Raw genomic sequence first — 21,019 nt, 5'->3', positions numbered from 1 at the left:
TGTAGCCCATGCTAGCCTCAACTCTCTTTGTAGGCAAGGATAACTTGTAACTTTTGATTGTCTCACCCTTATCTCTGGTGTACTAGGTTTCACCCCATGTAGCGCCACGCCCAGTAGAAGCCATGCTGGGAGATGAACTCAGGACCTTGTGCAGGCAATCATCTTGCTAAGTGGGGTGCATCCTCAGCCACCACCCTTTAAGCTTCTGGTGTTTGGATGGCTGCTTCTATTTTTACAGACATCCTTACAGACATCAAAGAGAACTATGTTTGATGAAATCAGCAGTAACAAAACAAAAGGCCTGGGGATAAATAAGGAAACAGAAACCCTATTCTGAGACACTTTAATCACCAGCTAGGACAGGATCTAGCTTCAGCACTTCCGGGACACATCCCCGGATGCCTTAGAAAGAGATAGTCCCACATCATTTCTTCTGCAAAGAGAAAGGTCTTTAATGGCAACTACCTATAGTCTATAAGTAAGTACCAAACACAGCCTCTTCTAGATTTCTTCCTAGGATTATTAAACCTGCAATACTCATCCATTTTCACATCGGTGCTCACTTTGAAACCGGTCACCTTTTTGGTTTTCTCTCTCAAGGCACTTTGGTCTGAGTCTGAGCGCTGTGCGTGTTACAGGGTAAACGCTGTGAGTCTGACGATGAGCTCTCTGTGTACAGTTCATTTACTGTGTGTACGTCTTCATTTGTGTGTCAGGCGTGATGTCTGGCTCCTGCAGCTAATTACACCACAAAGGAGCAGCACAAGAGACCCGTGCGATGGGTCAAAGGGCACTTCACGAGAATGGAATTCAGACCCGTGTTTGGAGACACCTGGATGAGGTGGGCGTTGGTAATTTTGAGTTTCACCTACTTTACAATTGTGGGTCATTACGGGCTGCTAAAGTAAGAGGAAAATCACTCCTAACTGGGCAGCAGCTTCTAGAATCATCTAGTCTAGAGGTTCTCAACTAGGCAATTATCCACTTGAGAGGAAGGAATTTTATATATATATATACATACATATATACACACATACATATATGCACACATATATACATATATACATACATATATGTATGTGTGTGTGTGTGTGTGCACGCACACGTGTCTGTGTTCAGTGTCTGGGGGAGGTATGCCCACATCCTGGTGCACATGGACATTACTTTGGGGAGTTGGTTCTGTCCGTCCACCATTGGATACTGGGAATTGGAACTCAGGTCAGGAGCTTTGGCACTACGTAGGTACCTTTCTTTGCTGATCCATCTCACTGACACACTCGATTTCTTTTTAAGAAGTACACCATTCAATTGACTGCCTTAACAAGTAGGTCTGTGAGCAAGACGGCCATATCATTTAAAGTCCACCTTGGAACAAGTGGAAGATAGGGGGACCACTGGGACAACATACCCAAGAAAGGATGTCCCCAAAATAAACAGGGCCAGACTGTTTATAGAAGGAGTGTTGCCCGGGTCTTTAATGAGGTGAGGTAGGAGGTTGATTTGGTAGAGTCTTCCCTCAGGAGGAAAACGTCCAAAGCCCTTCACATTTCCGGTACAAGATATGTCAAGGGATAATTTTAAACACTTTACAGGGGTGTGGACATCCTCTAATTAAAAGTCTAAACTGGTTAGTTCAGTGGTGAACAAATTTCTTGTCATGCTTAAGGCCTCGAGTTCAGCATTTCAGCATCTCCCCTTCTCTTTTAATAAAAGCCCGTGCTAACGACCAGGCTTCTGCACATTTGTTTGCTGTCACTTTAGATGTGGACAAACCCAGGGGCAGAAGTTCCCGCAAAATGTCTCATATGGTGCCTGTCTCCCCACCCAGCCTTTCAGAGCATGATCTTTGGGTGAAACCATGTTTGAGAGACAGATAATGGGGTCTTATATCCCTGACTGGTCTGTGAGGTCCGGTCAGTCCATTCCTTTAAATAACTTCGAGCAGGACGCAAGGAGAAACCTGACAAGAAAACCACCTGTTTGAGGCTTCTAAAGGGAGAACCTTCTCTAAGACTCCACCACGCCCACTGGCTGGGGCCCCGCCCACTAGCCGACACAAACACACCCACTCCGCTCCGGTCCAGTCTACCCATGAGGGTCCTCTTAGTTCAGGCCCCGCCCACCACAGGCCCGACTCATCCGAGCCCGCTCTTATTCAAGCCCCGCCCACCGCATGCCCAGGCCCCGCCCACTCCCCGCCCTTGCTTAAGGCCGGCTGTAGCAGAGGGTCTGCGCGGAGTCCTCGGGTCTCGTGCTGTTCTAGAGACGGAGCGGACCCTAGTGCGCTTGCGCGGCGTCGTGGGCCGGGTTCCCCTGCAGCTCGGACTTGGTACGGCCGAGCGGTTGGTGCGGTCTGCAGCTGCAGCCCCGGGGCGCGCTTTTCAAATCGTGGCTGACGTGCGCCGAAATGGAGGGGCAGCTGCTGAGGGGCCTCGCCGCGCAGCAGGTGAGCGAGGTCGGGGACTGGAGAGTGGCAGTCTGGACCGAGATCCGGAGCCGGGCGAGCTCCGTGGCGTTGCACGCCTGTAGGCTGCACCCGAGGAGGAGAGCGAGGACCGGGGCTGGAAGAGGACGCCGGGGCCCTTCCCACCTGCGGGTCCCCTTGCGGAGGAGGTGATGCCCCGGGAGCCGGTGCCCGGTTTGCTCCCAGTGTCTTCGCAGCCTGCGCAGCTGGGTATCTAATGCAAGGTGCTGCTTACAGCGATGTGGGCAAGCATCAGACTGTGGGGTGACCGCGGGGTGGACGCTCAAAAGGCATGTTCTTAGCTTTCCAGGAAGGTGTAAGCTTAAACGTGGATTCTTGAACAAATACTAGGAAAAAACACTGAGTTGCAAATAAATCCAGTGGGGTTTTTTGTTTGTTTGTTTGTTTTCTAGCCATCTTTAGATGTGTTCAAAACCTTTTACATTTTAGTGTAGTCGAGAGTATTTCTTGGGAACCCCAGTCAAGTGTTAAAAGTGTACTTTCTGTTCATTATTTTAGCACTTTAATTAAAAGAAGACCCTTATGCCCTTTTTAGCTCCATCTTCATTTCCGTTTTAATTTTCACCTCTTACGGGCTCCTGAAGTATAGTAATTCTATCAAGATGAAGACTGCAGGTTCACAGAATTTCTACTGCATTGTTAGAAAGCCCTCTGTAATTCTCTGGAGAGTTGAGCCAGGCTTCAAGTTATTCTGCAAACCGTATTAGTAATCACGGGACCTGTTTTCCACTAACATACAGAAAACTTTCAACTCTCTTGTGAAGTATTTCTTATTTTGTTGTGTATTGTGGGTGTCCTGGTTGCCTTTTCCAAAGGTAGCCTTGAACTCCTGAGGCTCCGCTTGCCTCTACTTTTTTACTGTGGAGTTTATAGGAGTGCCCCACCAAGCCTGACTTACACGGAGTGGAGCTGGGGTCTAACCCATCCCTTGTGCATTCTAGGCAAGCCCTAGATCACCTGAGCCACATCCCATTCCTACGTTGATTGTTAACACAGCCTCTATTTTTACCGAACTGAATGAAGATCTGTTGAGTTTCCCGTAGGGATCCTGTGAGTGCTGATGTGGCCATCCAAGTGTGCTTATTAGCGTGTGCGACAGTGACATTTAAGGATGGCAGAGAAGAGAGGATGACAAAGCCGCTGGTATATATAGCAAATATATTAAGGCTTGTTTATGTAAATATGGCAGGATAGCAATTTCTAAGCATAATATCAAAATAATTAAAGTGTAGAACTGGCTTTTGTTTGGGTTTTGCAAATAAGCAACGACATAGTAACAGGTTTCAACCTCACAGGCATAGCCGAGTCAGGAGGAGAATTTTAGACTTGACTTAACAAGCATTGCATTGGTACGCGTCCCCTCCCCCCAAATGAAGTCTGTGATCTAACAGGATGAGACCAGAGGTTTAGTGGTTTGCGCTCTACTTCAACCCGGGTGGGGTGCGGGGGGCGGGGGTGTCTCCAACTCCTCATGAGTGAGTGTTGGTTTTGGAGTGAGGTTGGGGTCAGATCCCATTCTGCTGTGTAATTCTCAATAACCCAGGCATCGTTCTGAGTCTAGTTTCCATAACTGCAGAACGGCTGAAATGCCTGTGGGGCTTGGTAGCCTCTGGATGGCAGGTGCGTAGGCTCGAGAGATGACTGTTTTTACTACATCCCTTTGTCCTACTCCTCCAGGCACCTAGCTGGTCTTCCTGGTAAAGTTTAAGCTCCTACCAAAAAAAAAAAACCTGTAAGCGGAAATGTAGTTTGAGTAGAAACAGTTCGTCCTTATAAATTGTTCCCAGAACACGAATTCCATTTCTCCACAGTTCCCTACCATGGTTAATGTTAATTTTTTTTCCTGTACATAAACAGTTCTCCGGTACGTAGAATTTTATTTAAGAGTCAGAGATTAGGACTGCTGAGGTAAACATGCTTGCCGTACAGGGCGGTGACCTGAGCTTGGTCTTGCGGACCTGAGCTGGAGAGAGAGGACGCTCCCCAAAGTTGCAATCTGACCATCACATAAGTATAGGGAATGGTAAGTATCTATGTGCCCATGTCTTACACACACACACACACACACACACACACACCTGTCTTACACACACCCCTTACACATACACCTTACACACACATACACACATCCTGTACTTGTGTGCACACACCTTACACATACACACACATCCTGTATTTATGTGTGCACACATCTTACACACACACATACACATACACACATGTCCTGTACTTGTGTACACACATCTTACACACACACACACATCCTGTACTTGTGTGCACACACCTTACACATACACACACATCCTGTACTTAGATGTGCACACATCTTACACACACACACATACACACATCCTGTACTTGTGTGCACAAATCTTACACATACACACACATCCTGTACTTGTGTGTACACATCTTACACATACACACACACACACATGATAATAATAATATTCTAGAAGCAAACATACTGCATATAAACAACTTTCCATTTTCTTCACCTACCTCGGCTCTCTTTACCAACATGTCCTAAGTACAGTTGTTAGGTGAGTAGTCGGTTTGGTCAGAATTACTTACGCATGGTTTCTGTCTCCTTTTACCACACTCCCGTCCCTGTTTTCAACTTTAAAAGTCACTTCTCAGGGTTGACAGTAGGACCCACTCTCTGCCTTTGTGCTGTTCTAGCACTTAAAACCGTCCAGATGTCTCTCTGCCATAACCCAGATGGCCAGCTTTGAAAGTTCTCCCTTTCTGGTGGCATTAAAGATCCAATTCAGGACCCCACCCCTTTTAGGGAGGCATTGCCCTAATGAGCTGTGCCCGGCTCTAGTGCCTCTTCTGTGTGTGAATGTGCACTTTTGCAGAGTTCCCCTTGTCTGTGCATGTAAGTGTGGAAGTCAGAGGTCAGCTTCACAATATTCCCTTATTGTTTTCCACTTTTTTTTTTTTTTTTTTTTTTAGTCAAGGTCTTACCATGTAGGCCCTGGCTGGCCTGGAACTCAGTGACTACAGGAGGCTGACAAGGAGTCACAGAGATCTGCCTGCCTCTGCCACATCTGTGCTGAGATTAAAGGTGTGTGTGGCACTGTGCCTGGATGTGTGTGTACCTGCATGTGTGTGTGTGTGAGTGTGTGTGTGTGTGTGTGTGAGAGAGAGAGAGAGAGAGAGAGAGAGAGAGAGAGAGAGAGAACACTATATTTCTTATTGAACCTACAGCTTTTCATTTTGGCTAGGCTGACTGCCAGTAAGCCCTAGGATCTACCTGCCTTCACCTCCCCAGCTCTGAGGTTACAGGGGTACACCATGGTGCCTGGCTTTTCTGTGGATGAACTCAGGGCCCCACGCTTGCACGGTGACCACTGTGTCTGCTGGACCACCTCCCTAACTCCCCATTTCCACTCTTATTTATCTTTTTTTAAATATTTATTTCATCTATGCAAGTACACTGTTGCTGTCTTTCAGACACACCAAAAGAGGGCATCAGATCCCATTACAGATGGTTGTGAGCCACCATGTGGTTGCTGGGATTTGAACTCAGGACCTCTGGAAGAGCAGTCAGTGCTCTTAACCATTGAGCCATCTCTCCAGCCCCACTCTTATTTATCTTAAATCTTTACTTTTATCTATGTGTTTATATGGGTGTGTATGCATGAGTGTGGGGTACCTGGAAGGCCAGGAGAAGGGGTTGGGTCCCCTAGAGCTGGAGTCATAGTTGGTGCTAAGCTGTGGGTTCTGGGACTCGAACTCATGTCCTCTGGAAGAACAAGTACCCGGCTTGAGCCTCTATCCTCTACTTTTAAAGGGTTCCGCTATTCTGTTTTTAGCTTCGTTCTGTCCATTCCGTCTTAGCTCTTACCTTTAACTACTTACCATACCAGGACAGTGATGTAGGTTCCTGCTTGACATGGTGGAACCCCGAGAAAGGAGATTGATTGCTAACCTGCTCACTCTGAGGACTGGTTTTCCAACACTGCAGCAGGATGCAGATGGGGCAGCTTTTCTTACAGACTACAGCCATCCTCAGCTCTACCTGACCGTGCTCTGTGGGCCGGGGCTGTAACAATAATGGTTTTAGCTCTTCAGTCCTCTTGGGGGGGGAGGGGCAGTCAACATGCTCCGTGGTTGCCTCTCCTTTCGTGATCCTACTCACTGGATGGCCCGAGACAGACAGCAATTTCTCCCCAGCAGTACCATGCATACCCACTAAGTAAAGGCTAATTCTTTTGCTCGTTAAACAGTTGCTTGGCTAAGGCTACTTCGTGTTGCTGGTCATAGGTTAACTTCTCCGGGCATAGTGGGATACGTGCCGATAGGTTGTGTGGGAAACGGAAGTTTGCTTGCTGCAGCGGTGGACCCTGTTAACTGAGCATCTTCAAACACAGGCAGCTCTCCCTCCCTCCTCAGCTCCCTCCCGCTTGCTCCACTAGCTTTGACCTAGGAGGTGGGGCCCTAGTCTACAGTGTATCTAATCTGGAGTGGGTAAGAGGCCACACGGTAAACGTGTTCCGTTTTGCGGACCACAGTCTGGAAAGCAGCCAGAGCCAGTATGCGCCAGCGTGACTCGATACAAGTTTATTTATGTGCTAGTGTGATTCAGGACGACTTCACTTGCAAAACCAGGCACCAACCAGACAGACCACAGTTAGCTAACTCTCGCTGCAAAGGATGGAATTCTAGAAAGGACTTCTGTGTTATTACCTTATTTCCTTAGTGGACGGTAACCTGACTTCACACGTGAGGTTTTGTTTGTTTTAAGAATGTAAGGTTCTTGTCCCTACTGATTACCAACCCTCTGTAATCTCCTGAGCCTTGATTTTTTTTTCAGCTGGTGATAGAAGTGTTCTTCCTAGATAGATGGCTGCCCTAAAGCCCAGGCTAATGTGGCTGTGGCCCCCTTACTTCCTGGTTTGCAACTTCCTGGTTCATTCCCCACAATTGTAGTCTAACCCTGGATCCTCCTCCCTAACCTGATTTCTCACTGTCCACACCGTAAAATAATTTTGCAGTCCACTCACTTTAAAACATCAATGTGGGGCTGGAGAGATGGCTCCAGTGGTTAAGAGCTCATCCTCCTTCCCGACCCTGAGTTCAAATCCCTTTTAACCACAGTTCCTCATGTTGGGATGACCCTCTTCTGGTGTGTCTGACACACACTCATAAAATAATTTTGTTAAATAAATTAAATAAATAAATAAATCAATAAATAAAATATTAAAAAAAAAAAAAGAATCGTAATGTGAGTATCTGACATACAAAATACCTGACAGGTGAACCTCCGAATGCTTCATTGCCGCGTTTAAAGGGCAGAGCTGGGATCCCGAGGCACCAGATGGCATTTAGTTATACTTGTGCTGTGGGGTAAAGCGGCTTATCCCAGCTTCAAGTCGCTCCCGGTGTGCATTTACCAGTGCTAACCAGCCTGCCAGCGCTTATTACTGTAGACATCCGGGTCATGTAAATGGTTCTTATCATTAATTGCTGATGGCGTGAGAGGAGAAATGACTTTGGGGCTTACAAGTCATCCATGGATGAACTAAGAGTCGGTGGAAGGCAGTCATGGTCAAAGAAGGGGTCCAGCAAGGGACAGCGTTGATAGGGTGCCCCAGCTTGAGTCCGTACATATTACATGGCAAGGTTCTCATGTGACGACTCCACGATGTGGTACCAGAAGGTCATTAAACAGATCGCTTCTCTTGTGTGAATAGCTCAGCCAATTAGGCTTGGAGAGTCAAGTCAAACCATCTCACAGCTTGCTTTTTGGAGGTAGCCATTATAAGACTATCAACTCTCCTAACCGGCTTCTTCTCTTTCTTTTGATCCTATCCATAGGATCAAAAGATATGGATATTAGATCCTATCCATATTTTAAAATTTCGGCACAATGAGAAAGAAATAGTTGTTTTTGTTTGTTTGTTTGTTTTTTACCGCTAAAGTTAGGTTCGTCACTTAGAAGTAGACACTGGTGGGTTCCGTGCTTGTTTATAAAGAGGGCCTCTGCGGCTTCTAATACTTACAAAGTTACTGGGAATGAACTGAGTGAGGACTTTGCATCTTGTTCTCCCTTCTTACCCCTTCCAGATTCTGGCTATTGGGACCAACCTGCTGGGTTCCACCTCTGTCTTCACATGACTGCCCCATGTATCTGTCATCATAGGGCCCTCTGTGTGTGTGTGTGTCTTCATATGACCAGTCCTGTGTGTATGTATCTTTTCTTATATCCCCTTTGGGTCTGCATCCATGTGTGGCCTCTCTGTGTGTCTGTTATCTTTTTTTTTCTTCTTTTTTTCAGAGCTGGGGACCGAACCCAGGGCCTTGCGTTTGCTAGGCAAGCGCTCTACCACTGAGCTAAATCCCCAACCCCATGTCTGTTATCTTTATGTGGCCTCTGTGTGTCTTGTCTTTTCGTAGTCTTCTCTCCAAGTGTCTTTGTGTATCTTCCTGTGGCCTTTTCTCTGTGCATCTGTGTCTTTTCATGGCCTTATTAAGATTTGAGACCCATTCTACTCCAATGTGACCCTGTTGTAATTAATAACCCATGCAAAGTTCTGTATCCAAATAAGGGCCCATTCGAGGGTTCTGGTAAGACAAGGATTTTGAGAGCTCTGTTAAGCTAGCAAGAGGTTATGGTAGCAACATATTTTTTCTCATCTTTCTTTCTTCTCCAATGCAAGACACTTAAGAGCTTTGGCAAATAGCTTTTTAAAATGGTTGCGTTTGTTTCATTCTGGGAAACTTGGTCTCATTCTCAGAATGGTGTAAAAACAAGACGATGTCTATCCCATTTCCCGTCGCCTGTCTTAGATGTAGTTCTAGATTCTTGCCACCTCTTACAAGTGATTCTCTATTTTAGGACTGCAGCATCCGAGAGAAAATAGACTTAGAGATCCGAATGCGAGAAGGAATATGGAAACTGCTCTCCCTGAGTAAAAAGAAAGACCAGGTTTTGCACGCAGTTAAGAACCTCATGGTCTGCAATGCTCGGATGCAGGCGTACACGGCGGAGCTGCAGAAGTTAGAAGAGAGCGCAAGTCAAACCGGAAGACGGTTAGTGCTGTCATTTACCTTCGCCTTAGCGTACCTCGGTATTTGAACAGAAGACATGACATAATTTAAGTGTAAGTTAAAAAAAATAAAATAAAATAAATGTCAGGACACCAGCCCATTTAAAGGCCAACATGGGAGTGCCAGCTAACATAACCGTCGTGTGGTCATCAGGGCTCAAAGCGAACTCATGGAATGGACGCTTACATTGAGCCGTTTAAGGTGGGACACTGTTTCCGCTTGAAAGTGAAAGTGTGTTAGGAGAAAAGGATGGGGGGGGGCCTTTTAGGAAGAAAGGACAGAGGCTGACAGTGGAGTCCATAGAAAAGTGTGTCGGAGAAATTAACTACTGGTGCTAGAGAGGCAGCTCAGTGGTTAAGGGCCCTGGCTGCTCAGGCAGAGGACCCAGGTTCAGTTTGTAGCACGCACTTACATGGTGGCTCACAACTACCTGTACTGGGGATCTCATGCCCTCCTCGGTCTTCCTTTGGGCTCCTAGCATGCACACAATGCACCTGCACACACACATGTAGAATAAGATAATTAAAAAAAAATGCTTAGAAACAGACAAAACTGATCCCTTATGGATGTTCTATATATACGAAGAGGAACAGCAGCTTAGGAAAATCAATTGAGCGGGCCACAGATTATGAACGTGTAAATGGAAGGGAACTTAACATAGACCAGCACAGCCCTTCTTACGGTGAGCGAGTTCCAGAGAAGGGAGTGGTGCTCCCAGAAAGGTTGCCAACTGGTTCCAACCAGGGCTTGCTGCTTAGCTTCTGTCCTGTGGTCCCTGTCACTCCACATTGTCCTTGTGGAATAGACGAGGCATTTGTGTGTCACACTGTATGCCATTTCTCAGGCAATACCAAGTCTCACCTGGACCCTGGGTCTGGATCCAGAGGCTAGACTTCAGCATGTCTTAGTAAGGCATCGGTCTCGCGCTTGCTTGCAGGAATGCTACAAGGGGAAAAGTCTCTCTGTGTACTTTATTGGTCATTGGGCGGGGCACTGTGTCCCTCCATGAAACTCCATACAAGTAAATACAGGCAGTCAGAGAAGGTTGCTGTCAACATAAAACAGGAATAGGGTTGTGATACAGCAGGCACCTAGATGCAAAGTGGCCTGTTTGTCAGTGGCCTTACCTTACTGTAGATGTGGAACCCTTGTGCTTAAGTCCTTGTGCTACAGGTGCATTGTGGGGAGGTGATTAGGTAATACCTCTGTGTGGGCATTATGCATACATACATACACATACATATACATACATATGTATGCATATACATATACACATACACATATACACACATATATGCATAAATATGTGCATATACACATACACATATATCTACACATGCATACATATGTGCATATACACATAATGTATACATACATAGACATACATACACATATATACATATACACATACATGTATACATATACATACACACATATATACATATATACACATATACACATATAAATATACATATACATATATACCTAGATACATACACAGATACATACATTCATTAATATATACATATACACACATATACATACATATATGTACATACAACATATGCATATGTATACATAAACATATACACACATACATATATATACACACGTATACACATACATACACATATATGTACACATATACATACATATACACACATAAATAAATGCACACACATATATACATATATACATACGTCTAGGAATGAATGCCTTAGCACTCAACACAGCAGCTGTTTTTTTGTGTTGTATGTCCCAGCATCACTAATAAAATTATCACCGTATCACCGTGTAAGAAGACATTTGGCGGCTGATGTTCCTAGGTTGGGCCATAGGTCAGGAGAACCTGTGATAGGAATCAGAGCTATGCCAGAGTTAGAGACTGGCAGCCTATAGCACAGAATACTGTTTTAAGACAAAGCTCGTGCATCTAGAATGGATTTTCTGATAGTGAGGTATCACTTAAATGGCAAAATTTGAGAAGCCTTGGCTTAAGGGATCAGGCACTCACTATTATGCGGTTCCTCTAGTCTGGGGTAGCCCTCCGGGACCCATATCCACCCGCTTACCACTTCTTCAGCGTTGGTAATGAGCTGTGAGTTTGGCGTTTTGTGAGCTTGGCACTTTAGCTCTTTGGGATGACTTACAGAGATATGAAGGAAGTCTCATCTATTTTAGATTTGTAGAGCCACGATAGGGCAGCCGGGGTTGGAGGAAGGGGAGGGGATCCGAGACACCGAGATGACAATGCGCATGCATTTCTGGTTCGCTTTTCCCCCTCTCAAATGAAAATATCTCCTGTGCGTATACCTGAGTATATTCTCGCCGTTCCTGTGAAAGCCCTGCGGCCCTTTACTGGTATTTCCTGGCATTTAAATGATTCCTGACTTACTCTGTGTGACCATCTGTTGCTGTCCATTGCTAGGTTGGTGGTCCTCCTGTAGCCTCTTTAGTTCCTTAAGAGGCCACGTCCTGCCATTTGATTCATCCCGGGTTCACTGAACTGTTTTTGCTAATAACACAGGGTGGGATCACAGGGCAACTAAGAATCTGGACCAAATGGTAAAATTCATTGTTTAGTCTTTGAGACTAAAATGTAGAGTCCTCCATGGGTTAAAAAATGCCTCAAAAAAAACAATAAAACCAAAAAAAAAGTCTAAAAAAAAAAAAAAAAAAAAAAAATGCCAAAAATTATATACCTTTGGCCAGTGGTTCTCAACCTTCCAAACGCCCCGGAGCAGAGAACAAAGAGAGAGCAAGAGAGGAGTAAAGAACGCCAGGACCCTTCCACCCACTCCCTCATGTTGTGGCGACCCCCCACACACACACACACCATAAAATGATTGTCATTGCTACTTCATAACTGTCGTTTTGCTACAGTTAGGGATAGTAATGTGAACACTCCGTTTCTCCGTGGTCTTGGGGGTCGCGACCCACAGGTTGAGGACCACTGACGACGTAGGCCTTTTCAGCGCAGAATCAAAATCGGTGGGCAGCGGTGTGGCAGAGGAACATCTGATGGGAACCGGACTGAAGGAAGCGGTCCCACCAGGGGAGGGAAGGACTAAACTGTCCCCCCGCCCCCCAACAAACAGCCAATGGGAGCCTAGAATGAAAGTGTACTGGAGTGGACCGAGAAAGAAATGCGCTTGGTTGATGGTCTGTGCGGGGTTTATTAATAGAAGGTCTAGGCTGTAAGCTAAGGTGTGGGGTTGACCGCGGGGGCGTTGTGCTGCCCGTCTTCATTAAAGATTCTGGAACAAGGACTGTTAGAGAGCCTGCTCACAGAGCTAGGCAGGGACCCGAGGACTTCATGGGCTCTCTCAGTATACGCCCCCAAAACCCCGTTTCCACCTGAAACCACCTCTGCTTCTTTCTAACCCCTCCAAGCTGTTGAGTGATGACGATGTTTAAAGTGTATCTCTTTAAAATAACCCCTTGTACCATTTTATGTTCAGCAAAAAGAAGCCATGATAAACTAGCGTTTGGGGAGGCTGTAAAGAACATTATACATTATTATTATGAGTAAAATAATGGGAATAACCACATTTTAAAACAAACGGTGGGCTGGAGAGATGGCTCAGCTGTTAAGAGCGCTAACTGCTCTTCCAGAGGTCCTGAGTTCAAATCCCAGCAGCCACACAGTGGCTCACAACCATCTGTAATGGGACCTGATGCCCTCTTCTGGTGTGTCTGAAGACAGCAACTGTGTCCTCATACATACAAAATAAATCATATTTTTAAAAAAGACCAATGGTTAAAAACAGGCACAGAAGCAGCAGTGATCTAGAAGCTAACGAAATGGTTCCTCTTGTGTTTAGTTTTAAAGAGAAGACCTTAGGGTGCAAACATGGCTGGCCTACAACCTGTTCTGTAGACCAGGCTGGCCCTGAATTCACAGCATCCCAACTGCCTCTGCCTCCCTGGTGCTGAAACTACAGGCATGTGCCACCATGCACGAAATCACACTTTTTAAAGGTGTACTTTATTTTCAGTTATGTATAGGTTTGTGTGTGGGTGCCCTTGACAACCAGGAAAGGGTACCAGATCTCCTAGAGCTGAAGTTACAGGCTGTTGTGAGTCCCCCCGGTGGGGGGTACTGGGAACCTGGCTCTGGTCCTCTGCAAGATTAGCACCTCCTCTTCCTGAGCCATCTCCCTAGCCCCTGAAGTGACATGGTTAGAGAAAAGAGAATGGTGCAGGATATTTGATCTCACTGTGAACCCCGAGATTGTGTTGTTTACTGGAAAAAAACCCGTTTGTAGTTGTGCTGTGACTCAGCCTTGGCACATAACTTTTATCCCTCTGTCTGGAACACAGACCCGCCCTTAGTACCCACCTTTAATCCCAAACGATGAAGGTGAAGTTAGTTTGTAGAAGGAAACACCCATGTTTGAAAGCGGTGCCTGATCGAGTGGCAGACAAAGTGAGGAATCAGAGAAAGATTTGACAGAAATGCCCAGCTCTCACGAGAACAGAGAGGAAAGGGGAGCTACTTAAGAGAGCCGTGCCGAGAAGAGAAGTGGTTTTACCAGGACAGTTTTACAGACACAGGTGAAGACAGACGAGCCAGAAGATTAGAACAGATTGCTAGAGTTAGTTTGAGATGAAGCAGAGCAATTCAGTAGGAAGCTGAGAGAAGCCAGATTGAATCAGTTGGCTTGGAGAGGAGCATCCGCCAGAACAGAGCAGTTGACCAGCCAGCCAGAACTCAGAAAAAGCTAGAAAGGGTGAGCTTATTCAGCAGTAAGTTTCAGAGTCTGAAAACATTCTAGGCCTAGATAAGATTGTACGGATGCTAGAAGCTTCCAGGACTAGGCCTCGGTTAGCAGACAGAGGCAGTAAACCTTGAAGAGGACAATTACTTCAGGAGAATAAAAGTTACATTTACAGGAGGGGATGAGATCCGGTGGGTGAGTTTCTCCGGGGCTTACTCCTGGGTCTTCATTTCACATGTTCTGTATCATGAGCTACCACTGCCATTTGATGAAAACAACCTGCTAATCTCACTTCTTTGAAAGCCAGGGCTGTAAGACACCTTTGCTGAGTCCATCGTCTTAACATCTGTCTGCTGGAGTAGTCCTGGGTTGACACCATGCTTAGAAGGACAGCAGAAACTAGTCACTCCGAGGTTGCAGGAGGAGGAAGCCATCTGCCCTGTCCCCCTTCTGAGTTACAGTGGAAATTAAGACTCACTTCAAGAGCAACCAGATAGCTGCTGCTTCTCCTTGTTACTCCCTCTTGTGTTCTGAGGCTCTCACTACCTACTGTGTTGCTCACAGTGTCCCAGCTGCCTCTTTTGATTTAAACCACTTATTCATCACAAACTCTTTCATAGGTAAACATCCGCCTGTGTTCACTTAGTTGGCTGTTAATCTCTTGGCACGTGTGCTCGTCCACGGCCGCCTTTCTCTCTGTGTGCATGTGAGTTACAAACAGGACATGTGCATCTTAATGGTTTGGAATTCATCTGTCTGTAATGTTCTTCTGTGTAGTCAATATGTGACTATATGTAAAATGTTAATAATTTCATAATTTTCTACATCCACTCCTTATCTAATTGCTCAGAAATCTCTCATAGTTTTGGGTTGTTTTGTTTGTTTATTTGTTTTTCGAGACAAGGTTTCTCCATGTAGCCCTGGCTATCTCTCTCTCTCTCTGTAGACCAGGCTGGCTTGGAACTCACAAAGATCCACTTGCCTCTGCCTCCCGAGTGCTAGGATTAAAGGGGTGCTTCACCCCTACCCAGCCGTAGTTTTTGTTTTGTTTTTTTTTATACATTAAAGTTTGATTAATAGAGTTTCATGCAGTGCATCTGGTTACGTCCCTTAGGTTTCTTTTAACAAATCTTTTCTAAAACCCTGTTGTTTTTAATGCTCTGAAGCGTCTAGACCTTTAAAGTCTTTTAAATATTCTGCGGTCTACACCGCTTTGGTGGTTTCCTTCGGTTGTCCTCGAGCCTTCTCCATATTCTCTGTTTTTCGCTGTAGCTGGAGGTCCAGTGTAGAGTCCTACGGGATTGAACCTGTGACCTCTCCCATGGTAGGACATTCCCCTACCACTGGAGGATTGACCCTTCACACTTGGACTTGGGATTTTCTACATTAGCCACTGCCAAGGAAAAGGAACTCCTCCCGTAAGGTTTGAGAGCGGCACTGATTTATGTGTCCGAGGGATAAGACTGCAGGGGCCATTTGACACTGTATCTGCTTAGCGAATAGTAGGCTCACAGCTGGGCGCTTGAGCTCCTGACAGTGGGTTCTTGAGCAGATTTGTAGTAATGCGCCTGCCTCTCCTCTTGGGGTCACCCCCATAACCTTCATCCCCAAAACACCCGTGCCACGACGGCCCCCGTGGGTTTATATTGCTATGGTAGACATTATTCTAGCTCACAGGACTCACCGCTGGCTAAGACTTGTTTAACATCACATGCTTCATTCTGGGGTATTGTGTTCGAGTCTTATTATTTTCTGGATTTTGAAGGTGCGACTAATGGAATATTTTTATCTGCCGATTCCCTGCTCTAGGGTAGCTTTGGAGGGTCTCTTTTTGGAGATTCTTCTTGTCCGTTATGATTCAGCAACATTTTCCTGGACCAGGCCGTGGTGGTGTAGTGGGCCGTTGCTAGAAGGGTGTCCTTGGTTTCTTATGCACTGGTGTTTTGGTTTTTAGAGTAGTGGACCATACCTTTAATAATGATGCCTTTTGGACACGTTGGTTTTCTGGTTCTTTTTTTTTTTTTTTTTTTTTTTCAGAGCTGGGGACTGAACCCAGGGCCTTGCGCTTTTGCTAGGCAAGCGCTCTACCACTGAGCCAAATTCCCAGCCCCTCTGGTTCTTGGATATGATGTTATTTCTTAGCGTTCTTAAGGTTAACTGACTTCTTTTAATTTTCATGCCAAACTTCTCCCGCCATGTGCCTCCCTCCTCCTAAGTATTTTTCAACCCCCCAGGATCTAGTGCTGTGGTCTTTCCCAAGCTTCGTGCACACCCTCTCTTCGTTCCCAGGCTAGCGTAACATTAGCGACCAGTCGCCGAACTCTGTGGGGTGAGGTCTCCAGGAGCTGGCTTCCACATCTCCCATAGATTAGTGGCATTTTTGGCAGCCTCCCTGTTTTCTGGTTGTGGTACTGAGGAAGGCTACAGGAGGCCTTGCTTTTCTCGTTGATATGAACGAAGGCTTTGGTGGGATGTGTAGAGAAAGTCTTCGATGACGCGTCACAGGAACCTGGAATTAGACCCTGTATCTTTCTCCCTAAACTGACTAGGCTCATCCCTCGAGCTAAAACCTCAATGCTCACAACCCGGTGCCTCTGTTTGTGAGACACCGTAAAGAATTCCACAGGCCCATTAGAGTCGTCGCTTTGTTCAGCAGCTGCGTGATAACTAGATAATGTCCCTTCTCATTACTGGGGATGCCGTCAGGTGTACAGCAACTCGCTAAGGGAAGTCGTAATTGATGGGTGAAGCCCAAAGCTTGAGTCTAGGTCTGCTGCGTGCACCATTCCAAGGACCATTCCTGCCCTCTCAGCCGCAGTCCCAGAAGCCCCCCGGGCCACGGAGGCGCGGTACTGGGTGTGGCGCCGGCTCAGTACACAGCATCTTCCTCCACACTCAGGAGCTTACATTTCAGCACCGCCCTCCGTGAGTTCCCGTCCCCCACCTCAGCCGGTCCATCTCTTCTCCACTCTTGCTCTGAAATGCTTTATTTGGCTTTGTAAAAAAAAATATATTAATAATGCTAATTAGAGTCATTTATAGGATTTAATTATGTGTGTGTCATTCAACATAATTGTGAGTTTTTAATAGTGCCGAGATAGCATAGCAAGTTGGGTATGACTGCCCGCCCTCACACTCCAGTCTCCTACTTTATCACTTACAGACTGTAAGTTAAAAAAAGAAAGAGCCTAGCTGGGACGTAAAAATTCTGTACGTGTATTTAAAGACGTTACTGAATTTATTTCTCAAATTGTCGATGGTTTGGTGTCTATGGGTGGGGGGTGGGCTGACTATATCACACGTGGGATATATTCTAGGACAGCATGAAGCCATACTATCATAGTTTCAGGGCGATTTTACATTCTACACCATGAATTTTTGAGCGTCTAGTTTTCACCAGTTTGCATAAAAGGTGGAGGGTTTGATAATCGGCTTACAGAATACCAGTCAGAATCCTCTTACAATTTTCATTAAGAAAAAGTAAAATATTGTTATCATTGTGCTATTTATTGTTACAGTGCACTAATTTTGGCCCAGAAATGGCTGTTTAAAAATCCCCATATGGAACAATATAAACCAGGCCAATCTGTGTTTACTCAGAACGTTTTTCATACAGATCTTGGTAAGAGCATGGCAGGCTAGCGCCCTCTGTCGCTCATTTTCTGTACCTACAGATAATTTCCTTAATTTGGTTATGTTTGCCTTTTAGGGGTTAGAGAGCTTGCTCAGTGGTAGAATGACAGGCCCTGGATTTACTCCTCAGCTCTGGAAGAAACAAACTAGCATCTATGGGTCTTACACAGTAGTGTAACCAGGGTTTGTCTGGATAAGATACACTGTTTCATAACTTTTTGGAAGTATTGGGATTGAAAATAACTAAAGTTCCAGAAATTTGAGGTTTGATTTTTTTTCTCGGTTTTTTTTTTTAAACAGACTTAATTCTTCAAAGTTTTATGATCAATTAGATTCCGATTATAGCTTGAGAATATCTTTACATAATAACTTTGTGGGAATCTGTTCTCTTTTTTTTGCATGATATGGGTCCTAGAGATCAAAGTCAGGTCCCATGTTAGACCGAAAGTACCCACTGACCCATTCTGCCTTCCCTGGCTTTGTTTTCAAGACAAGGTCTCCCTTGGTAGCACAGGCTAGCCTTATCTGTGTGATCCTCTGGCTTAAATGGTGTCTCACTCTGTTTTGTGTAGTGTGAAATCCCAATTTGGGGGTCGCTGTTGGCTTCCGTCTTAAAGTTTCCCTGGAAATGTTTTGCTGTTTCCCTCCCCACATCCTATTCGCTCATCCTAACGTATTGTGTGTTCGTTCTTTGGAGCTTACAAGAAATGAGATGTCACGCCAACTACACATAAAAATAAAGCACGAGGTGACTGGACCGTAGGAATAGCAGCCCAGATTGGCTGGACAACACCTGACTCTTCCAGGCCAGTGCAGCTGATGAACTCCAAGCTTTGTGAGAAGTTGGACATCATAGCGTAACCAGTACACGTTATTAGGCAATATTAATAGTTCACGTGCACTCAAAAGAGGGTGTCTCTGTATCTCCCTGAAAGCTAGCTAGCGGCTGCCTGACCAAGTCCTGACCAAGACCTGATCAAGACCTCACACTAGTCCTTAGTATCCATAGCTACCTCTTTATTTTAAAGCTCAGCTGTTTTCAAAAGACCTGATGTGTTTTTCTCTCGACAGGGATGCAAGTTTCGAAACTAAAGAACAAGAACCCTGCAGAGGGAAGATCGCTCTGTCAGGTACGCTGAGGTGTGTCACCACGGGTCCCCGAATATGTTTAGGACTGACGAGCGTTGCTGGCCCTGCACATTCTGTATTTCCAGCATCGGATTATTTATTCTAACTTTTTAATCCTTCTGTTCCACAAGTGCATGGGACCTCGTGGATTAGGGAAACTCTAATGTCATCTGCTCCACACATTGTGCCAGTTTGTCTTCTGTTTGGGCCGTGGGGTGTGAGGAAGGTGGGTTCAAGTCACCTGCTTGCTGGTGAGTGCTGGAGTTGCACTGCAAACCCTCGAGCTTTCTCTCCCTGCTGTTCCTGTATAAAGATTGTCCAAGCTGCACGTCCCGTGGGCGGCTTGGCCCACGTTTGCTCTGTTTATCGCACTGTACCAAGCCACTGTCACTGGGCTTGGCTCCTGGTGGTTGCTCGGTGAATATGAGGGAGACGACTGACCACTGTCAGCCAATAAAAAGCAAACTGCCCCAACCCCGCCAAGTTTCGCATTCTGCCTAATTCTTTTCCTGGCTCTGTCTTCCATTACACAAGCCACGTGGTTTAGGCAGATTTTTTTTTGCCCCTTCTCTTGTCAACAGAGGCCCTGATTGAGACACCTAATTGGGTTGTGAAATTGTAGCATTTCCCCCATTTCCCTCCCATCCTTGCTCCGGCTGGAATGGTGTCTCCTGTCGGCAGAGTGAGGAGGCACCTTGCCACTAGATGGCGCTGGGGCAGTCAGTCTCGGTTTCTCAAAACAAACAAACAAACAAACAAACAAAAAAAACCGGGCAGCGCCCCCCACCCTCTCCACACGAGAGGTGGCGTAGAGATGCCCCCCGATTAACACCAGCTGGGTGCTGAAGCCACACCCTGGAAACAGCCTTGTGGCCTGCGCTGACCTCCAGTGGTGAGCCCATTGGCCCGAGGTAGAGTGCTTGCTATCGTGTCACCTGGCTTGCTGGTCAAGGGACTGTTCCCCGTCCCATCGCTCACAGCCGTGGCTGGACGAAAGTTTCACTGAGTTTTATTTGACCTCACTGGCAAAATCGGAGGAATTGCCCTCAGTGGCGGGGAGGGGCACTTCTGAAAAGTAGATGAACTGCCTATTTTGTGGTTATTGTCGTTCATGGCCAGTCTTCTGCTTGTGGCCGACGTGCCCTCTGCCGTGGCCTGTGTCCTTGTCTTAGTCTTGTGCTTGGGGCTGACATGAGGCCCACGGCTTTGCCTGGGTTCTTTTGTGGCGGAACGGAGGACATTTGCAAAATCCTCTCCACAGTGTTTAACTACGTTTTAACACGGGTAGCTTAAATATTGTAGAGATTTCCCACCACCACTTAAGTATTGCCGTCCTCCCTTGCTTCTAATAAGGCACCACTCTGTGGGTGAAGGAGGTAGGTGACCTGCGCAGTGAGTTCTGTGATTAGCATCGTCTGTTACTGTTTCGAGAGCGATTGTTACTGCTACTGCACTTAGAAGGGAGTCTAAAGCATACGTAAGGCCAAGGGCCGCTTTTCACGATCTCAGATATCTTTGTACAGAGGCAGAGGTCGGCTCTTTTTTTTTCTTCCCAAGACGTTTTTAAACGAAATTAAGGAATGAAGCCCAGGAGATGGGATGCCCATGTCATTAGCATGATTTCTGCGGACTGGACACTTTTGCCGTCCAGTTTCAGAATGTTTCTAAGATTGCGCTGTAAACGGGACAGACCTGGAGTTTGAGGTCTCCACTGACCAGATCTTTCTAACTATACAAATAGCAGGTTCACCCCATCCTTCCTACACCAGGTGATGTGGGGTGACTGGTGTGTGGGTTCCCCTCCCAGCTCAATGACCAGGCCAAATCAGTTTCCCACACACCTCAGCAGTTTCTTTTCATGTCTGTCTGTCTGTCTGTCCTTTCTTCCTTCCTTCCTTCCTTTCTTTCTTTCTTTTCATGTGTGTGCGTGTTTGCATATATGTGGACATGTGTTAGTACATGTGTACATGTTTGAGGCTGTGTCATCCTCAGT

At 46.1% G+C, this 21,019-nt stretch overlaps 1 protein-coding gene across 1 annotated transcript in view; it reads left to right on the top strand.

The window, feature by feature from the left end:
• The first annotated feature begins 778 nt into the window (after window positions 1-778).
• Rtkn2 (rhotekin 2) overlaps window positions 779-21,019 on the top strand; it is a 73,479-nt gene continuing 53,238 nt past the window's right edge. Inside the window, exons 1-5 of the mRNA XM_032889236.1 lie at window positions 779-851; window positions 2,264-2,446; window positions 2,530-2,723; window positions 9,333-9,526; window positions 18,970-19,028. Of these exons, the coding sequence (XP_032745127.1) occupies window positions 779-851; window positions 2,264-2,446; window positions 2,530-2,723; window positions 9,333-9,526; window positions 18,970-19,028 (703 nt within the window). The remainder of the gene's footprint in view (window positions 852-2,263; window positions 2,447-2,529; window positions 2,724-9,332; window positions 9,527-18,969; window positions 19,029-21,019) is intronic.

This window comes from Rattus rattus, chromosome 18, assembly GCF_011064425.1.
Source record: "Rattus rattus isolate New Zealand chromosome 18, Rrattus_CSIRO_v1, whole genome shotgun sequence".
Classification (NCBI taxonomy): domain Eukaryota; kingdom Metazoa; phylum Chordata; class Mammalia; order Rodentia; family Muridae; genus Rattus; species Rattus rattus.
Note: the sequence above shows the minus strand (reverse complement) of the source record. Positions and strands in the feature narration are given on the sequence as shown.